Source organism: Callithrix jacchus, chromosome 16, assembly GCF_049354715.1.
Source record: "Callithrix jacchus isolate 240 chromosome 16, calJac240_pri, whole genome shotgun sequence".
NCBI lineage: Eukaryota > Metazoa > Chordata > Mammalia > Primates > Cebidae > Callithrix > Callithrix jacchus.
The window spans coordinates 16,411,262-16,433,304 of record NC_133517.1 but is presented as its reverse complement, the minus strand read 5'-3'; the positions used below and the strand labels follow the sequence as shown (position 1 = coordinate 16,433,304).

Below are 22,043 nucleotides of genomic sequence, written 5' to 3'. Positions count from 1 at the left end.
TTTGCCAAAATACAAGGTTGGGAATTTCTAGACTGGGAAATGCTGAATGGTTCTACAGAGAGTGGGAAAAATGTTAAGCATCAAAAAGGGACCTGAATCTGGCCTTGGCTTTCTACAGGGGTGTAAACTTGGGAAAATCACATGACTTTTCTGAGCACTGCCTTTAAAATTAAGGGATCTTCAAAATCTCTTCTGTCAGGAAAAGTCACGATAGACATTTGAAGTAGGCAAAAGAGATGCTTGCGTGTCCTTTCAATAGGAAGCTGGGCATTGTCCAAGAGACACTCCCAGGATAGTGTGATTTTTTCAGGGGTGTGAATCACTGATTGTTTTTGATCTATTTAGCAACCCTGTAGACAGATAGAAAGGGTGCCTTAAAGTCATTAGTTTGTAAATTTACTGAGTGGCTACTAGATCTTGGAAGTGTGATAAATGAGATAGGTTTCTGATCAGTTTCTACTCTAAAAGAGACCCATATACTCATTAATATTGAGTCTTCCTGCATTGATTCCCCTATGATCCCCACTTCCTCAAACCCACCCAGGCAAAGGGAATGGGTCAAAGAAGGAATATTATGCAAAAAGGCATGGTAGGCATGAAAAGAACCTTGGATATTTTGTAGTTGGGTTGCTTATAGACAACAAATTTAATGAAGCTAAATGGTAAGATTTAGCTATCCTTTTTTTATGGCCCTTGCATTCTGTACTCAGGGGAGGGGATCTTACATGTTGCTTGCGGCAGGAAGTCAGCCGGGATTTTTCAGCAGGAAAGAGATGTGATGTGAACTCTACCATTGATATCACAGATGAGCAACAGAGGATGGAGTGTGGGTGCACTCATCTACTTGAGAGTGGACAGATTTTTAACTATGGCAGTAACTGTGAGGATAACAACAAAGGCAGGGGTTGAGAGACACGTTTTGAAATGTAGTTAACAGGGTTGAATTAGAGAGAAACACTGGAGTTGTGAGGGAAAGTAGTACAGGTTGATTCCTTGCTTTCCAGACTGGATGAACGGTAGCTTCCCTAACTGCAACAAAGAACGTAAGAAAAGCAAGGTGTCAGGGCAAGTGGGGTGAGCAGGCAATGAGTTTAGCTTTAGACATGTGATTTGAGCAGCAACTTAGTTGTGAAACTAATTTGCATTTGCATAATTGTTTACAGTTTTCAGGAACCCTCATATTTATTGACTTTTATTTGTTTTATGGTTGTGAGTTGATGAGAATGCTAATGTCTTAGTGTATGAATGTGGATGAAGCAATATGTGTGTGCAGTTCACAGAGTAAAGGCACACAAGGTTGTTTTTTCATTTACAATTAGGGCTTTCGTATATCAGGCTTTCCTTGTTGATGGCTCTGCGTGAAACCCAAAAGCCCCACCCACCCCCATCTATGGGATCTTTTCCAATGGTTATCCACGATTTCTAAATCCTGTTTCCCATGGTTATAACTTAGGCATTTCGAGTGTGGGTATACTATTTCCAAAGTTCTATGTTCCTGGAGCACAAAGGCCAATTCTATTCATCATAGTATCCCAAGCCTTTAGGACAGTGTCTTCCAGAGAACCTAATCAATAAATATCACCTGGATGAATGAATGCATGATTGAGCTTACTGAAGTCAGCAAAACTTAGGCAGAGCAGTACAATTATAGTACTGACAGACTGCCCAGAAGAATCCCAGGACTTAAGTGTTTGTATTCTCATTGTGTCCTTCAATGTGTAGAAAGCTCACATCCAAAAGATCTTCTTGCCTTCTTCCCATGACCTCAGCTCCATGATGGACTTGCTAATTACCTCCTTCACTCTTGAATATAAATATCATCCCCTATTTATGTGATCCTGGGTTAAGGAGGCTTATGGATAACAGTCCCAAATACATGTGGGTGTCTAAAACCAGACTATCTTGATGTCAAGTACCTAGAGCTATTGCTGATTACCAGTAGGTTCTATTTTTATCTGTGGTCTTGAAGGGATATAGTTATGTTACTAGGGCACTCAATGTGTTTGAAATCCTTAAGTGACACATGATTCTTCTATTATTTTATACACTTTGAGCAACCTCACAAATGTGTGAATCATAAAGACATTCCTGTATATGAATACAATAATAACATGGACAGTACTCAAGCTCATGATAATAAAAATGAACTCAAAGATGAAATGATCTAAGAAAATATACAGGTAATATACAACAATCGTCTCTTATAATAGCTATGAAGATAATAATTACATTATTTTAATGCCTGTCAGAGGCAGTCAGTTTTGCTGTAATAATGTAACATATACTCCCGAAAACTACTGCACTATGCAAAATCGGCAATAACAATGACGGGGTTTATGAGGAAATGGGTTTAGGGGCATAACAGTCAAAAATCTCACTCGTGACACGTTACAAACAACAACAAAGGAACATAATAAAATGACAGTAGTTTGTTACACACGTTCAATGGTTAAGAAATGCATAAATGCTGAAATAAGTGTACATTTTAACTTGGAAAAGACCTGATGCTTGCCTGTGGAAGTGAGTGTCAGAGGCTGTACCTTGTGAGTTTCTGTGAAGAGGTAGAAGGAGGGTTAGCTGAAATGTGATGGGAAGTTCTAGTACATACAGTGACCTGAGGTGGTTGGCAGGCGTTTGGGTGTGTGCATGTGTGCGTTTTGTGCGTTCCCTGCATGACCCAGTTCAACTGGCTGCAGTTTTCTGTGTTTCCAACAAATGAAGGTGGCATAAACAAGCACAGAAGTCTCATTGTGCCCAAATTGTTCCCTAATATATCAATTTCATTGGAACAAATTTGCATTTTCAAAACAAGCCTTCTAGTAGAACTGACTGTTCTAGTACAAGGGCTTTATCTATATTAACTCATTTAATGCTCCCCACAGTTATTTTGGTTTGGCACTGTTATGGTCCTCATTTAATTGATGAGGAAATTAAGGCAAAGAGAGGTTAAATAACTTGATCAAAATAAAAACTTATTAAGTGACAAAACCAGTGTGCTATTTTGCCTTTCAATGTACTATATTACGCTAATGACATTAATACATTTAATAAGATAAGCGTTTCTCCCAGACTTTTGAAGGTAGATTTATTTTGGAGAGGTCCACTTTAAATAATTCTTAATATCTGATAATTATCTCACTTAAATCTCTGATGTAGTTTTAGTACATTTTTCTGTTGTTATCTCCACTGTCAAGGTGGGAAATATCATGCTATCATTCTGTGTTAATGCCCCTTAAATAATTGAGGATGAGTTGAAAGCAGTGTATTAGTGTATTCAGTCTTGTTTAGTGCCCAGCATGTACTCAGCCGCAAGCTTGACTATCTCTTTCATCATTGATAATTATGCTAAAAGTAATATTCAGTGAAGTCTAATCAATGGGGTTCCAATCATAATGTAAACATGCTGTGCTCCATTAGCATTAGAAATGTTTATTGCCTGTGTATTTCATTAGTGTCCCTGGTTCCTCCTCATTACACAAACTCTTTATGGAATAGAAATATTTAACATAAAACATCCTGAATGCTTTCTGTTTTTGAGGAGTAGCTTTTTGATTGCTAAGCAGGCACTTAACTATTCATATCCTATGGAGAGTTGGTTGCAAATGTGAATGGATGAATAACTAATGACACTTTGAATGGGATTTTTGGCACAATAGTGACTAAAAGCTGACTCCTAAAAAGGAGCGATGTGGGAAAGGATTCTGGATCTCTGGCTTTAGAGCTGGTGAGACCTAGGTTCAAATCTTAACTTCTCCATTCGTTAGCTGTGTGATCATGGAAAAAACACTTCTCTGGGGTTCAGTTTCATCTATAAAAATATCTTTGTCATATTATTCTGAATCAATGAACTAAATCACGTTACACACATAATATATAATAGATAATTGGTAAATCAACCCCCAGTAAGAGAGGACTCTGCAGCCCATCAACAGACATCAAAGCCTGGGTTGTTGGTCTGAGCAGTACAAGCCTGAGGTACTGAGGTTGAAGGTAAGTGGTGGACATGGAGTTATGAGACTTAAGGTAGCAAAGCTAGTGAATGTGCTAAAACCTACAGGGGTCACAACGGTGGAGTGGGGAGAGGCCAGGCTTGCAGCATGCAGAGATGGACAAAGGCATGCTGGACAGGAGGTCTAGTTTAGGAGCAAATCTCTCCAACATGGGATTCCAGCCACTGATTTGCTTCTCTCTACCTATGCAGAGAATGTACAACACAGGATGGTCTCTGATGTTGTGATCCACCTGCTTTGGCATCCCAAAGTGCTGGGATTACAGGCGTGGCCAACATGATGAAACTCTGACCCTACCAAAATGCAAAAAATTAGGTGTGGTGGTGTGCACCTGTAGTCCCAGGTACTTGGGAGGCTGATGCAGGGGAATTGCTTGAACCAGAGAGGTGGAGGTTGCAGTGAGCCAAGATCATGCCACTGCACTCCAGCCTGGTGACAGAGTGAGACTCTGTATCAAAAAAAAAAAAAAAAAAAAAAAGTACACACAGTGATCTCTAATGTAAGCTATGGACTTCTGTTAATGATAATATATCAATATTTGTTACATCAATTATAACAAACGTATCACACTAATGTTAATAATAGGGGAAATGGGTGGGGTGAGGGGGTGTATGAAAGCCCTGTACTTTCCACTCAATTTTTCTTTAATAAGAAACTGCTCAAAAAAAAAGAAAGTTGGCTGGGCATGGTGGCTCACGCCAATAATCCCAGCACTTTGGGAGGCTGAGGCAGGCGAATCACCTAAGGTCAGAAGTTTGAGACTAGCCTGGCCAACATGGTGAAACCCCGTCTCCACTAAATGTACAAAAATTAGCTGGGTGTGATGGCACACACCTGTAATTCCAGCTATTCAGGAGGCTGAGACAGGAAAACCCAGGAGGTGAAGGTTGCAGAGAGCCAAGATGGCACCATTGTACTCCAGCATGGGCAACAGAGCAAGACTCTGTTTCTAATAATAATAATAATAATAAAGTTTCTCTTGTAGTTTTCTAACCTAGCTTCTTTATTGCTCCTTGTTGGACCCTTCTAACCACAGCAACCAAGACTGGTCCAACATATCTCGCACTTTACCCAGAGAAGAATGCAGTTGGGCTGGAGTGAGTGTGCATGTGAGTTGGTGTTTGATCCCCAACAGTGTTCAGTGGAGACGGAGTGTGTTGGCTGAATTCACCCTCTCTGAAAGCAGTAGGATTTGGTGCCAGGAGTTCAGATTCTGGAGTGAGACAGACCTCTCAGATTACTCACTGCCTCTGTCTGTGGTGGTGGACACATCTAAACCTTCGTTTTCTCATCTGAATACAGCATATTATAGAGTCTCTTATAAGAATTAAAGGGATTAATCTGTGGGAAGTGTCTGGCATGGTATCTGGTTAATAGTAAATGTTGCTTCCAATATCTGTGCTGCATAATAAGCCACTCCAAAGCTTAGTGGCTTAAAACACTGATTTATTATTTCTCATGATTCTGTGGGCCAGGAATTCAGGCAGCAATCTGACGGACATGTATGTACTCCAGAGAGTGTCAGCTGCATTCAGCCAGTGGCTAAACTGGGTTGGAAGATCTGAGAGAGCTTAACTCACAGGTCTGCACCTCCATGCTCCTCCACGTGTCTTCTCGCTCCCTGTGGCTGACTTGGGCTGGGCTTTCTCACAGCATAGTGGTTTCAGGATTTCTTACATGATGATTGGTGCTTGAGAGCAAAGAGAAATTGGCCAGCTCTCTTAAAGGCATAGTGCCACTCTATGATAGTACAACGGAGAGGAAAAAAGCCATAAAAGCAGCCCTGGTGCAACTTCAAGGGGAAATCGTCTCCCCTGTAAATGGATGAACACCACATGCCTACTGAGGGTGGGAACTATGGCAGCCATCTTTGGAGGTGATCACAGTGCTCAAGTTTTTATTTTCCTGTGATTTGGTTTGCTGTGTTGCCTAACAGGCATAGCAACATCTCTGACAGCCAACAGCATGATGTAGGGCAGAGTGAGCTGTGGGAACGAAAGTACAGGTGTGGCCTTGAGGTTATGCTAACTTGGCCATTGTACTTTCTCTTACAGTCAACAAGGGTCCAATACATTTTCAGTATTGCTGTTCTGCCAACAGCAATACATTTTCAGTATTGCTGTTCTGCTATCAGTAAGATGGACTTACTCATTCCATCTGCTTTGTATTTTATCTCGTGTCATTACTGTTTTGAAATATGTTTAAAAAAACACTAAAACATAGACATACTATTTCAATATGTCGTTTGCTCTTCTATTCATACCATGGAAAAAAAATTAACTTCATCAAAAAAGTGAACCCATACTGGCCTCTATTTGTGAGTTTTTGTTTTTTCTATTGGAATGCCTTTCTCTCTTTTTTTCCTTCTTTTTTCTTATCAGTCTATATCACGCTTTGAGGAATTTTTTTTACCTCCTCCCCTTCCCCATTCCGAGGGAAAGCAGCACTTATTTATCTTCCAAGGCCCAGCTTCCATGTCGCTTCCTTTATGAAGCCCCTGTTGACACACCTGCCACCAGGTAAACTTGATCACTCCCTTTTTTGTGGCTCTACTGTACCCTGAAAGCTTCCACCTTAGTAACCATAATTTTTATTGCACGAATATGTTTATTCAGGCTAATCAGGTCACTGTATGGCTGATGACACAGGAACTGAATTCCTAAGCGCCTACCATGTGCTACATGGGGGCACACAAAGCAGCATCATTGTTCACACCTGGGATGTTATTTGCTCACATACTGCCCATTTCCTTTAGTTTTTCGCAAATGCCATCTTTTCCAAGAAACTTTTCTAAATCATTCCCATAAGTATGAAAATCCTATCTTCCTTAAATGCAGAGGTACCTGCATTTCTAATTAACATATTTCATATTGCCTTGTATTACAGTTATAATTATCTACTTGTATTATAGTTACAATAATTATAATTATTTACTCCTCTCCTCCCCCAGAGAACTGTGAATTTCTTGAGAGCAAAAGCAGTATTTTATTTATTTATTTTTTGTTGTTTCCCCCACAGTGCCCAGTGCCTTGCTCTTTGGGAGCTCATTATCTAGAGGAGAAGGTCACAAAATACATATTTAAAATATAATCTTAACTTCAGGGTCAGAGACCTACACAGGGCATCATGAAAGCACTAAGAAGAGGTACTTTCACCTGTGTGGTAGGGGGTTTTGTTTGGCAGAAGGCGCCCTAGAGACTTTGGTTACTTAGGAGTCACCAATGTAATTATCTTGAACATCCCAATTTCGGCATAAGTCAGTTTGATGCTGAATTGATGTAGGGCCTCAGGCATAACTGGCATGGTCTGAGAGAGGAGAAGATAGCTGAGGTCCATGTTCCTTAGAGCAGATGGGGATTTTCTCTGGATAAGGGCTTTTTCATTCTGCCATGAAGTTGTGAGGGCCCTAGTTAGGGTTAGGGCATCTAGGAAATTTCCAAGGTGAAGATATGGGCATGGTACTAGAGTGTTTGATTTCTTTGCAGACAGGGAGGTACTTTTTTTTTTCTTTGAAAAAAAGATAAAGGCAAAAACAGCATTTGAGCAAATAAAAATTACCCTTGAACTCATCTTTACCTGATGGGTTACTATGTCTGCTTTTGATAACGCCTAAATCTTTCTTCTAGGAAATGCACATGCTACCTGCACTCATATTTAATTGGTCAAAGAAATCAGATGGCCAAGCAGTGAATGATAGAGACAATGATGTCGTCGCCAATGACTAATTGGAGCCCTAGTCATCTGTTTCTGAAGATAAAAGATCAAGGGAGGTCAAACAAAAAGGAGACTTATAAATGTAACTTTAAGTAGGTGAAGTGAAAGATTATTCAGCTGAAAAAAGTAATTTAAAGAAAGAATTAAATTTTTTTATCAACTAGTTTGAAACCTTCAGAAATGAAAATATATATACAATGAAGAAAATTTTGCTGTCTTTCCTGACAAAACAAAAACTAGACCTAAGGAACTGAACAACCGTGGGACAAAGTGCCTTACTTGAGACATAAGCCTAGAGAAGTGCGTATTTTTAGTGTATCTGAATTGGTTTTGGCAGTCATAGAAGGTGTTTAAGGGAGCAAATAAATGGATCTGCAACAAGCACTTCCGTGATTCGGAGTCACTGATCACGCCTGCAATGTTATTTGCTCACATACTGCCCATCCAAGCTCTACCCATTTCCTTCAGTTTGCCCCAAATGCCATCTTTTCCAAGAAACTTTTCTGAATCATTCCCATTAGTATGAAAATCCCATCTTCCTTAGATGTAGTGGTACCTGCATTTCTATTTAACATATTAATACTGCATGGTGCCTTGTATTATAGTTAACGATTCACTCCTCTCCTCCCCCAGAGAACTGTGAAGTCTTTAAGAAGCAGTATTGTATGTTTACTTTTGGTTCTCTCACTGCCTAGTGCAGAGCAGCGCACATGAAGGAACCCAATTCATTACTGTTGAAGTTCATGAATTACAGTTTGCATAGGAGCCATGTGACATGCATACTTTAGCTGTACCCTTGAGGTGATGCCAGAGCACAAGGTGCACATAAGAGGAAGTCATGTTTATGATGATTCTAGGGCCTAGACTCACTAATACAGTAAGAAAGCCTTGGTATGGTGGACAAGCAGTGAGAAAGAGAGGAGCGGGCTGTCTAGGTTCTGGACACTGGGACACGACCTTAGTATTTGGTTCCTCTGACATCTAGATTAGTTTGTCCCTTTTAGATATTTCAATTTATAATCCCTCAGTATCAAATGGTGTTATATAGGTCTTAGTTTTAATAAATTGTTCTACTAATATGATTTGGCCTTAGTTATGCAAGCATCAAAAGTGAGCAATATAAAGTTAATTTAAGGGATCAAATATAATATTAGGCTGAAAGCCTATTAAAATTATAGAGAAATATGTGGAGGACTTATGTTCGTAATATAGAGTATGAATATTTTTAGATTCTCTGGCATTGAATTTAGACGTGCTTGTTCTATTTTGTAAACTGAAGAACTGGCCTATATCTTTGATCTGTGTGTTTAGATTTTTTTAGTGACAGACAATAATAACCAGAAATAGAAATTCCATATTTGGTGGTAATATAGTACAAGGACCTGAGAGGAGAAGGTCTTAAGGTGCTGTTAATTAGCAAAAATCTGAAGCCCACGGTCTCAAAGCAATTAAGGCTGTTAATTGAATATTTGGATGCCCAGAGGAATGGCTCATATGTGGCAGGACAGGGAACCCTAGGCTTGCATACAGGAGTTACATTCTATAAATGATCCCGAACAATTCAGAAAGAGCAAATATGTGCCAGTGTATGTTTGTCTAGTAGTCAACTGCAATTCTGAATAGTAATACATTGCTGGCTATATGCAAAATTGCCTTTTTACCGTAAAATTAAACACTAACAATTCAATCATTCAGCCTATCTTTTGTAAATATGGCATACTATTTATTCATAGAAAATTCAGTTTTTTTTTTACCATGGTGATTGTCCTCTGGTTGGATAAACATGTTTATGATTCCACTGATACTTTAAATGCAGTTGGTGGTTACACATGGCTACAGTGTCACACTTAGGCACATTTGGGGGACAGAGGAGAGTGGACACTGCTGATGAGCTCAGAGTGGCAGCGATTTTTATTATCCAACTCTTTCATAGCCTTTGTACGGGCTTAATTAGCTGCGGCATTTGATTAGGTTGTGAACATACTTCTTAAAAGAAACTTAAAACAAATGGAAGATTACAAAAGAGTTTTCAAGGAAGGAAAATATAAATGTTCCTTTTAGGAGATCTTCAGGGAAAAGTGGTTAATATTTTCAGTAGTGCTTATTATTTTTCATAGCTCTGGCTTTAGGGTAGGCTTCTGCCTCTGCCAGTCCCAGGCTTGCAAAGATGCAAATGAGTGTCCACTGAAGAACAGACACAATGCAGTGAGAGAAGAATGAATTTCGTTTCTCACACTGGTTCAGTCCTCTGAACAGTGTGATCAACTTTCTGGTCTCTGTGTTAATGAAAAGAGAAATTATATGAATGCTTAAAGTCCACTGGCTATCCTGCAAGCTAAAGTTGGCCAGTAGTTTTCCATCTATTTGGTTAAACCTTCCAGAGAGTTGCAGAATTGAGTGAGTTGAGGGTTCCCCCCACTTCGTTCCAACTCAGTGTGGTTTCTGGACAGTTTGTAATAGCTTTAGCTTTTTAAAAACTCTATGAAGTGGCTTTTTAAAAAAGTGGAGGTGCTGAGCAGGCAGTAAAGGATATGAGCACAGAACCTAAAAATTCCCAAGCGGATAATTTCCATCCTTATTTGAGGAATTATGCATTCATAAGGCTGGTGTGATTTAGGAACAGGACATTCAAACTGCAAATAGACACTTTCATATATGACCAGAGCATATAAAAAACAAATTGTACTTAAGGCTCTAACCCGCGTTTATTGTGCACATATATCTTCTAAAAATATGGAGTTAACCTAAAAGGTGCAGGAATAGAGGGCTGAGGCTGTTAACACTAGACTGGGAAGCATGTTTAAGATGTAACAATGCCACCTCTTTGGATCAGAAGAGTTCCTGTTTGTTATGCAATGTGTGCACTTCATTGTTTACACGATTTCACTAGGTGACTCGGAGCTGTGTACACAGCCAGGTGAGCCTGCAGCAGCGCCCCAGACTCTGAAACTAACACCGAACACCCTCTGTCTACTGCCTTCTGTTAGCCCTGCCTTTGAAATAATATCATTTTCTGGAAAAAAAATTCCCTAAATCATATCTATTTCTCTAGATTACAACCCTTTTTTTTCTTAAACGTTTTTAGGAATTAATTAGAAGTTTCTTGGAAAAATTTCCATACTCGTTTCCACTGTGCTGAACTGACAATTTAAAAAGTAACTATTCAGAAGATACTAAGCAGATTCGGCTGGAGAGCCTCTTTTTATTGTGTTATGGGGTCTCCCAGCCTTCTTCTTTCTCCTACCCTTGGCAGCCCATCCCTCTCCTCCAGGAGCCCCTTCTTTTTGGTATTTCCTGGAGTACGGATGAAAATAAATAGGGGAGCAGCCCCTGGCCTAGGCCAGGCACACAGGGGTCCCAAGGGCTGACCTTGGGAGACTTGCGGGCTTCTGGGAGAAAGGCGCGTGAGGCCCAGCAGGAGTCTCCCGCGCCAGGAAGCGCCAGGGGCGGCGGGGGCGACCCCGCGAGAAGGGCGGGCGGGGATGCGTCGACTGTTTCCGTGACTTGGGACCGGTAGCCCAGTTCTAGCTGTCTGCTCCCCTGGCCCCAAAGGCCGCGGAGAGAAGGGGGCGGATCCTCGCGTGCCAGACACGCCCCGGCCGGGTTTTAAATTCGCCAGGCGCTCGCTCCCCGAGCCACCGCCGCTCCCCCGCTCCGCCCGGGACTCCGGACGCGCTCCCCGCGCGGGCTTCCGCAACAGTCGGGCCGAACGCACGCACGCTCGTACTCACACTGCGGTTCACACCCGCACGCGCGCTCGCACCCGCACGGCCGCTCACGCGCGCTCACACTCCCCCACGCGCGCTCCGCTCCCGCTCTAGCCCCGCGCCCCGCGGAGGCGCAGGACCGCCGCCGAGAGCGCCGAGGGGCCCCGCGGCCTTCCCATGGCGGACCTGAGCTTCATCGAAGATACCGTCGCCTTCCCCGAGAAGGAAGACGATGAGGAGGAAGAAGAGGAGGGTGTGGAGTGGGGCTACGAGGAAGGTAAGCGGCCGCGAGTCAGGGTGTCCGGGGTCCCGGGGCGGCGTCAGTGTCTCGCCGAGCGTGGAACTCGCGTCCTGCCGCTGCTGCGCGCTCCGACGACCCGCACGTCCCTTCTTTCCCACGGGGGTCTCCGCCACCTTTCCACTCCCCTGGCGCGTTTCGGGGCGGGAGGCGCCCCAGGGAGGCGTGCTCGCCGCCTGTGTTCTCCCGCCGCCTGCGCTCGCTCCTGGGAGTCCTCCGCGGGGCTGGCGTTCGCACCTGCTGCGGTCGGGAGGGCGGGCAAGCCTCCGAGCCCGGGCGGTACCTTTTGTCTTCTGAGTAGCCAAGAAGAGCAGCGGGACCTTTTACTCAACACTTGAGGAAGACAGTGTAACAATTCGTTTTTGGCTTGAAGACTTTGGGGAGAAAGTGTTTCTGCCTCTGGTCTTTTCGTGAAGCCTTCTAGCAACGCTCAAGTCTTTCTGAAACATGTCCTAAATTTCAGACTCAAATCATTGGGTTTGGCGAGAAGCCGTTGACCTTCTGAAAAACTTGAGATTCCTAAATGTATTCCTGAAGACCTAGGGCTCCTATTAGAACCAACCAGAAGAGCTGACGTTTACTACGCATGTTGAAACCCATATAGAATATATGCTTTTAATTATAACAGATTTAGAAAGAGCATGTGAATATGTATGTGTGTAGGTGTATACATATGCACACTTTAAAATACTGCACTTGCGTTTCCGATAAGGGCATTTATTACTAGCATGAGAGTTAGGGTTTTTAGCTGTCACTAAATATGTTGAAAGTTACAGCTATTTCCCAAGTACTGAACGTAATTGAACTAATGAGCAGAGGAAATTGTTCTGGTATTCTTTTTTCTAATCACTTAAAGATGACCCAGATTTCCTAGAGTCGTAAATTATTATGTCTTTGTTGACAAATACAAATATAATATTTTGTTAGTCCGGGATTTTGTATCTGGTATTTGATAATATCAGATCATTCAAATAATGAATACAAAAACACACAGATTTACCATATTTCTTCTGTATAGTGATGGTATCATTACTTTCTTCAAAATGTAAAGGATCAGTGGCTAAACTAGTTTTTACATGTTAAATTTTACGGCAGCTTATTTTTTAACCTGTTTTTAATTTATTTTATTTTGTCCTTAGGTGTTGAGTGGGGTCTGGTGTTTCCTGATGCTAATGGAGAATACCAGTCTCCTATTAACCTAAACTCTAGAGAGGCTAGGTATGATCCCTCACTGCTGGATGTCCGCCTCTCCCCAAATTATGTGGTCTGCCGAGACTGTGAAGTCACCAACGATGGACATACCATTCAGGTTATCCTGAAGTCAAAATCAGGTATCTTAGAAAGCATGTGTATGTGCTCTTTTAAACCAGAAGTCAGCATAGAGTTATTGAAATGTGATTTAACTTATATAATTTAAAGGGTACCACTGAAGTATCTCTATTTTCAGGATACCTTTAAACTATAATATAAAGCATTTTTGGGAATTACCTACTGAAACAACTTTGAAAGAATAAAAGTGTGAAATGATGAAGATTATCAGTTGGTTGTTCTGCTTCTTAAGATGCTACTGGAACAACCTTAGTTTGATCATCTTATACCTTGTGAAATATGAGGACAGGTACATGCAGGTGCACTGATCCGAATTTTGTCCAAAATTGTTGATTAGCTTAAATCACTTATCTAAATTTAAGCTAATCATAATTCTCTGTCTTGCTATTTTGTGAAACCAAAGAATAGAATTTATTGACAAAATGTGGCATTCCAGGTAGACTTCTCAGGTGAATTTTCTCTACTGTCTTAATATGCCCCAAATAATTTTAACTGATAACAATAAAAAACACCCTCTAAACTGAGCCAGAGATTTAAATGGTGAACAAACCTCTTCATTTATTTATTCATTTATTTAAGTTCCATCCTGTGAAACCTCCCCTACTCCTTGCAAACCTATTTGAGATGGATCTGAAATGTTCTGTGGAAAAGGTGTTAAGTAATTACCAAGGAAATCAGTTTTTGGCTTTCTCGTAGGAAAGAAGAAATCAGATTTAAAAGAAAGTAGCATTAATAGCATGCATTTTATGGTGAATAATAACTATCTTTTGAGAAAAATTAAAGTATGTAGAAATATTAGGACATACTCGATAAATAGAGACTGTGCTCAAAAATTAATTCCAAATCGAAAAAGCTGATATTTTACACTATAAAATTTTTAGTTTTATTATTAAGCAAGGCAGCGATTGATTTCCAACTATGGACTTATTTTGTTCATTGTAAATGTTTCTAAGCTTTAATTTAGAATCCATGAGATAGTCATAGATTCACGTAGTCTTCCTCGCTGTTCTGAGTTTAGTCAACATGTGAGCATTGCCCAGAAGAGTTTCTGGGTTTATATGTACTTAGACTCAGTTTAAGACATAAATTTCAACTTGAATTACAATTTTTGGGGGGATGTGGGTTTAGCTATGATGGGACATTATTATTTTTTAAAGGAATTTGTAAAATTATTGAATGCTGACTGTTCTGGCATATAAAAAGCAATTTAAAGAAGTACATGTATGTTGATATGTTGAGATGCCTTTGAACTTCCGGAAATAAATGTTTATATATCCACACAACAAAAATACATTTCATGTCAGGTGCTACGATGAGTTTTGGTTGCATACAAATGGATAAGGCAGTTTTTGAGTATTCATAGTCTATTGGAAACTCAGTTCTTTAAGGTACTGGTGTACACATGACGTGGCAAGCCTTTCAAAGGGTTGCGGGAGCAGAGAGGAATGACTGAGCACATACAGTCCACTGCGTCCCTGTATGCCCACTGCGTCCCTGTATGCCCACTGCGTCCCTGTATGCCCACTGCTGCTCTGAGATCAGATTTACTGCATCATACAGAATTTACCATTTTCTTCTGCTACCTTCTCAAATACTCACAATTTTCTTTCATCTTCTGCCTCACTCTAAAACAGAGACTATGGACCATCATCTGGGTGCTCTCACCATGAAGTGTGTTTCTTCCTCAACCAGCATTTTGTGCTTTTCTTGTCCTCCTCCTTCCACTCCTGCCCACTGAAGAACTGTCTGCATTTCTGTCTAGGCCTGATGTGGATACACATGATCCAGGGCCTTTTCTTCCAGCCGCCCTGGTCACCTTCCCTCTTCAGATGCCCCTTCTCCTCTCTATCATTGTCATAATTTCCTCCTTATTGTTCCTTCCCTTCCAATATTTCTGCAAACTCAAGAAAAGTAACCAAAATACCATGTCTTGAGTAGTTGTTTTTCCCCTTAGGATATTTAAGCTCCTCAGAGGAATAGTTTGTAAGCTCTAAATACCCTGTCATTTGCTTATTTAAATAAGGTTTTATCTTTATGGAAATGGAATATGAACACGATTAAAATAGTTGAATAGTACTCTTTCTGTCTCTGGTTATACCCTACTCTTGCCCACCTATGGTGCTGCTGTTCCCTAGTGACAAGTACTTTGAAACTTTCTATCTGTTTCTCCTGTGGTCATCTCCAAGAATGTAAGACTATAATAAGGCTTTTATGCTTTGATATGTAAGCTATGTGTGAACCTTCTACTATAAAAGATGAGGCCAGTTTTCCTTTTTTTTTCTTTGAGACAGAGTCTCACCCTGTCACCCAGGCTGAAGTACAATGATGCCATCTTAGTTCACTGCAGTCTCTGCCTTCTGGGTTCAAGAAACTCTCATGCCTCAGTCTCCTGAGTGACTAGGATTACAGGCTCCTACCACCTCACCCAGCTAATTTTTGTATTTTTGGTAGCAGTGGGGTTTCACCATGTTGGTCAGGCTGGTCTTGAACTCCTGACCTTAGGTAATCCACCTGCCTCAGCCTCCTGAAGTGCTAGGATTACAGGCATGAGCCATAGTGCCCGGCTGAGGCCACTTTTCTTATTGCCATCTTTCTTATGATATCATTCTCTTATTATCACTGTATACTTAAATTAATTTTTAAAATCTGTATAGATTCAGGGTGTGCAAGTGCAGTTTTGTTACTTGTATATATTGCATAGTGGTGGAGTCTGGGCTGTTAGTGTAACTGTGGCCCAAACAGTGTACATTTTATCCATTAAGTAATTTCTCAGGCCTTCTTCCCCTGGAGTCCACTTAATTTAATTTCTATTTAAATCAATACTCGGCATTTTTATTATTACAACTGCAACTATTGTTTCCAGCTGAGATTATCTTTTGTCTCACTTATTAAACAATGTTTTGTATTTTCCTGGAGTTAATGCATTTTGTTAATTGAACTTTTTGTTTTGTTTATCTGTCACTAATTTCATTTCCAAACTCTCTGACATATGACAGATCTTCTCTTAGGACATTCACGTGCAACAGGTCATCCTCCTTCCCTCCCTCGTTCCTCCTCATCCTTTCTATTTCCCTGTGGAGGGTGCTCTTCCTTTCTGCTCTCCAGGCCTCCTTACAGCCTCCTCCTGCAGCTCCTTGGACCTCACACTGGGGAAGTCTCTGTGTTTGTCTCTTGTGTTGAATTGGATTGTTTCCTGAATGCCATGTCATGCTCTTTTTTGGAGTTGCTCCCTCATCTCAGGGAATTTCTTGGTTTATTCACTTCTACAGTTAATCTTCCAGGAACTTGAAAAGGGACAAGTGAGGGCTACATGCTTTGATGCCTGTGTGTCTGTAAGTGTTTTTATTATACTTCACACTTGATTGAAGTTAGCCTGGAGTAGCAGTGTGGGTTGGAAGTATTCTTGACATCCTTTCATGTTTGACATCATGACTGTATTGCTTCCAGCTTCTATTGCTGCAGTTGAAAGATCTAGTGCCCCTTCTCAACCCCCTCTATGTGTCTTTTCTCTTTTTTCCTTTCTGGAACCTTTTTCAGTGTTCTCTTGACTGCTGTTGTTTTGAAATGTTACAACCATATGCCTTGGTGAGATTGTTTCTTCATTGTGTGCTGGGCACTTGGTAGGTCTTTTTCAGTCAAGATAATTGTGTCTTTCATTTACCAGAAGTTTTCTTAAGTTTCTCATATTATTTTATTGATAGATTTTGTATTTTTATTTTTCCCTCCTCTTTTGGTAACTCCGACTTTCTTCTCTTTCTCTTCTACTTTCTAGTAGATTTTCTCAATTTTTAATTGTTCTGTCTTTTTTTTAACCATAGATTGGAATGTATTTCTTTTACTTTCTGTGTCTTATACTTTGACTTTTAAAAAAAATTTTATATTTGATTGCACTTTAGTTTCTGGGGTACATGTGCAAAACATGCAGGATTGCTGCACAGGTACATACATGGCAATGTGGTTTGCTGCCTCCATCCCCCTGTCACCTATATCTGGCATTTCTTCCCATGTTATCCCTCCCCAACCTCCCTACCCCCGCCGTCCCTCCCCTAGTTCCCCACAACAGACCCCAGTGTGTGATACTCCTCTCCCTGTGTCCATGTGTTCTCATTGTTCAACACCTGCCTATGAGTAAGAATGTGGTGTTTTTCTGTTCTTGTATCAGTTTGCTGAGAATGATTGTTTCCAGATTCATCCATGTCCCTACAAAGGACACAAACTCATTGTTTTTTATGGCTGCATAGTATTCCATAGTGTCAATATCTAGTTTATTGAGAGTTTTTTTTTTTTTTTTTGAGATGCAGTTTCGCTCTTGTTACCCAGGCTGGAGTGCAATGGCGTGATCTCAGCTCACCGCAACCTCCACCTCCTGGGTTCAGGCAATTCTCCTGCCTCAGCCTCCTGAGTAGCTGGGATTACAGGCACGCACCACTATGCCCAGCTAATTTTTTGTATTTTTAGTAGAGACGGGGTTTCACCATGTTGACCAGGATGGTCTCGATCTCTTGACCTCGTGATCCACCCGCCTCTGCCTCCCAAAGTGCTGGGATTACAGGCGTGAGCCACCACTCCCGGCTGAGAGTTTTTAGCATAAAGCGCTGTTGAATTTTGTCGAAGGCCTTCTCTGAATCTATTTAGATAATCATGTGGTTTTTGTCTTTTATTCTGTTTATGTGGTGAGTTACGTTTATAGACTTGTGTATGTTGAACCAGCCTTGCATCCCATGATGAAACCTACTTGATTGTGATGGATAAGCTTTTTGATGTGCTGTTGCAATTGGCTTGCCAGTATTTTATTGAAGATTCTTGCATCTATGTACCTCATGGATACTGGCCTGACGTTTTCTTTTTTTGTTGAGTCTCTGCTGGGTTTTGGTATCAGGATGATGTTGGTCTCATAAAATGATTTGGGAAGGATTCCCTCTTTTTGGATTGTTTGGAATAGTTTCAGAGGGAGTGGTACCAACTCCTCTTTGTATGTCTGGTAGAATTTGGCTATGAACCCATCTGAACCTGGGCTTTTTTGGTTGATAGGCTATTAATTGCTTCCTCAACTTCAGCCCTTGTTATTGGTCTATTCAGGATTTCGACTTCTTTCTGGTTTAGGCTTGGGAGGGTGCAAGTGACCAGGAATTTATCCATTTCTTCCAGGTTTACTGGTTTATGCATAGAGTTGTTTGTAGTTATCTCTGATGGTAGTTTGTATTTCTGTGGAATCGGTGGTGATTTCCCCTTTATCATTTTTTATTGCATCTATTTGATTATTCTCTCTTTTTTCATTAATCTGGTTAGCAGTCTATTTTGTTGATCTTTTCAAAAAACCAGCTCCTGGATGTATTAATTTTTTGAAGGTTTTTTTGTGTCTCTATCTCCTTCAGTTCTGTTCTGATCTTAGTTATTTCTTGTCTTCTGCTAGCGTTTGAGTTTTTTTGATCCTGCTCCTCTAGCTCTTCCAATTTTGATGATAGGGTGTTAATTTTTGATCTTTCCTTGCTTCTCATGTGGGCATTTATTGCAATATATTTTCCTCTAGGCACTGCTTTAAATGTGTCCCAGAGTTTCTGGTACATTGTGTCATCGTTCTAGTTGGTTCTGAAGAACTTCTTTATTTCTGCCTTTATTTCATTTTTTATTCAGTCAACATTCAAGAGCCAGTTGTTCAGTGTGGTTCTGAGTTAGTTTCTGAATTCTGAGTTCTAACTTGATTGCACTGTTGTCTGAGAGACTGTTTGTTACGATTTCCGTTCTTTTGCAGTTGCTGAGGGGTGATTTACTTCCAATTGTGTGGTCAGTTTTAGAGTAGGTGTGATGTGGTACTGAGGAGAATGTATATTCTGTGGATTTGGGGTGGAGCGTTCTGTAAATGTCTATCAGGTTTGCTTGTTCTAGGTCTGAGTTCAAGTCCTGGATATGCTTGTTAATTTTCTGTCTCATTGATCTAATATTGACAGTGGAGTGTTAACGTCTCCCACTATTATTCTGTGGGAGTCTAAGTCTCTTTGTAGATCGTTAATAACTTGCCTTATGTATCTGGATGCTCCTGTATTGGGTGTGTATATATTTATTAGGATCATTAGCTCTTCTTGTTGCATTGATCCTTTTACCATTATGTAATGCCCTTCTTTGTCTTTTTTGATCTTTGTTGCTTTAAAGTCTGTTTTATCAGAGACGAGAATTACAACTCCTGCTTTTTTTTTGCTCTCCATTTGCTTGGTAGATCTTCCTCCATTCCTTTATTTTGAGCCTTTTTGTATCCTTGCATGTGAGATGGGTTTCCTGGATCCAGCATACCGATGGTTTTGGACTTTTTATTCAATTTGCCAGTCTGTGTCTTTTGATTGGTGCATTTAGCCCATTTGTATTTAAGGTTAATATTGTTATGTGTGAATTTGATCCTGCCATTTTGATGCTAGCTAGTTGTTTTGTCCGCTAGTTGACACAGTTTTTTAATTTTGTCGATACCTTTTACAGTTGTTCAGTCTTTTGATTGAACTCTTTTCTGCTTTCTTGTTTTTAATTTCTAAAACATTAAACTTAGGCTCCAATTAAAAACATTTTTTTTAAAAACAGAACATCCAGTATTTATTTCATGAATGTACAGTCTTTCTTCATTCTTTTCTATATTGCTTCTCTTCTATCCCTGCCTGTCTCTGTTTACTCTGGGTTCCTTTTACTGTTTATTTTGGTATCCCTCTTTTATTTTGGAGGGTCTCCTCAAATGTCCGGTGATTTTTGACTCTTTTTTCATATTTAAGACTGAGTCGCAGATCAGAAGCTCTGTGCACCTGGGCGGGGTTTGAGGACTGTTGAGCTTCACAGTACCCTGACCAAGGAAGGACCTGGCCATGTTGCTGGTGGAGTCTTCATAGCTTGTATCAGTTTATTTGGAGTATGCTTATTTCCTGTGTGTGTTTTTGTTTTGGGGTTGAGGGTGGCTCAGGTTGGACCCCAGCTTTCTGGTTGTTGGCACAGACAGGAGACTATTACCATTTAGTATGTCCACATTCCTTTCATCTTCTGCCGGAAATCTCATCATCACGCCTGACCATGCGTGATGAGGTTTACCTGTTTCTTTTAAAAACTTTAAATCGGTTTTTGTTTTCAGTTTCCTACTCTGCACTGCCACATTCAGTAGTATCTCTAATGCTCCCACCTCCTGACTCTTTCCTGGTGTCTTAGTCTGTTCGGCTGCTATAAAAAAATACCTTGCCGTGGGTAATTTGTAAATAATAGAAGTTTATTTCTCATAGTTCTGGAGGCTCGGAAGTCCAAGATCAAGGTGCTGACAGATCTGGTGTCTGTTGAGGGCTCTTCCTCTGCTCTGTATATAGCACTTCAGTGCTGTGTTCTCACATGGTATGAGACAGAAGGTCAAACAGGCTCCCTGGAGCCCTTAAGAGTCTCATCCCATCCTTAGAGCAGAGCCCTGACCTCTTCGACATCTTATACTGTTGCACTGGGGATTCAGTTTCAACATGGACTTTGGAGGGGGATGCAGGCACTCATGCCATAGCATCTGGGTTCTGTGGTAGGAATTGTCTGCCTCTTGTGGCCTTCCTGTAGTTATTTAGCTTTTAGCTTTGTTTTGCTGAATCACGACACTACCTTTCAGTCTGCTTTCCACCACTGCCCAGTTTTTTGGGCATTTCTCTTCTGCTGTTGTTCTTTGGTCTTGTTCATTTTGCTCCAGCAAATTATGCCCTTTTCATTTAGTGAGAATTGAGAAGTGATGGCAGATAGATGTTTGAGTGCAATCTTCCTTGTGTAACTGGAGGTACCCCCTGGAAATACAGCATACTGTCTTTGTAAATTAAACAAAAATCCACACAAGAAGCACAGTTCTTTTTAGAAATTAGTGCTGACTTCACAATACCACTGTGCTAAAACTTCAGCCCTACCTGAGGCTGTGTTTGGCCTGGGTTATAGTATTTTTTATTTTGCTGTTTATATTAACAAATCAAAAAGAGTTGCCAAACAAGTTTAGAACAATTGTAGTATAATTTGAATGGTTAGACTTATCAAACTAAAACTTTTAACATAATCACAATGGTATTGTTCCTGTATATATAATCCCATCTGTGGTTACAGCCTTAATTTAAATTGGAGGATTTTCAGGGGCATGAGCCCTCCCTTCATCCCTCTCTGCTGGAACTTCTCAAGCAAAAGTCACTGATGAACTCATCACCCTCCAAATCCAATGGGCATTTTCATATTCTTACTGAACTTTAACTCTGCTGCATCTGAAATGGAATTTCTGGAAGTTCTCTCTCCTGTTAGTCTCTGGGCCACACAGTTGCCTGACATGTCTTCCTGATTTTGACTGCCTTTTCTCTGCTGTTACTTCAGGTTCCAGTGTGCTTCAATAACAGGGTTTCTCAAGGTTTCCTCCTGAACCCTCTTCTCCTGCATGTACCCCGTGAGCAGGGCATCTGTATAGACTGTGTGCTCCTTTGTTCAATGTTCTGTTTCCCCATAGACAGCAGAGGAGCTTAGGAAAGGGGCCGCAGTGACAGGCTCTCTAAGTGGCATGGACCAGCGCAGCCTCTCATCTCAGACTCCCTGACAGGTGGTGGGCAGCCTCAGCTTGAATAGCTCAGGGAAGGAAATCCGTTTCTCACAAGAAAATCCATTTTGCTTTTGAGCAATTCCAAAAGTCAAAAAGTTCTATGGTCTCTGTCATTGTTTCTCTTTTAGGTCTCTGGACCTATTTCAAACAAACATAATTATACTTCCACACTGACATTCTTTCGAATACTATGGTCCTCATAACAAGCAGTTGCCATTTTTCTTTTCAGACCTTCTTAGTTCTTTCAGCTGTTGCTCATGTGACAGTCCTCCGTCCCTCAATACTTATATATTGATTATTTAATAAATCATGGGAGTTACAGAGTCACTTGTCTTTTAGACCCAGGAAGATATAATACTATATATGAGAGCAACCAGGAGAGCAAAAGATTGTAAATAGCTACTGACCCTCTGCTTCATCTG

At 40.8% G+C, this 22,043-nt stretch overlaps 1 protein-coding gene across 2 annotated transcripts in view; it reads left to right on the top strand.

The window, feature by feature from the left end:
• The first annotated feature begins 11,356 nt into the window (after nt 1-11,356).
• The window catches only part of CA8 (carbonic anhydrase 8), a 93,736-nt gene continuing 83,049 nt past the window's right edge, over nt 11,357-22,043 (top strand). For both annotated transcript variants that reach the window (XM_054246779.2, XM_078353567.1), the window contains exons 1-2: nt 11,357-11,708; nt 12,869-13,060. In XM_054246779.2, the coding sequence (XP_054102754.1) occupies nt 11,609-11,708; nt 12,869-13,060 (292 nt within the window). In that variant the 5' untranslated portion in view covers nt 11,357-11,608. The remainder of the gene's footprint in view (nt 11,709-12,868; nt 13,061-22,043) is intronic.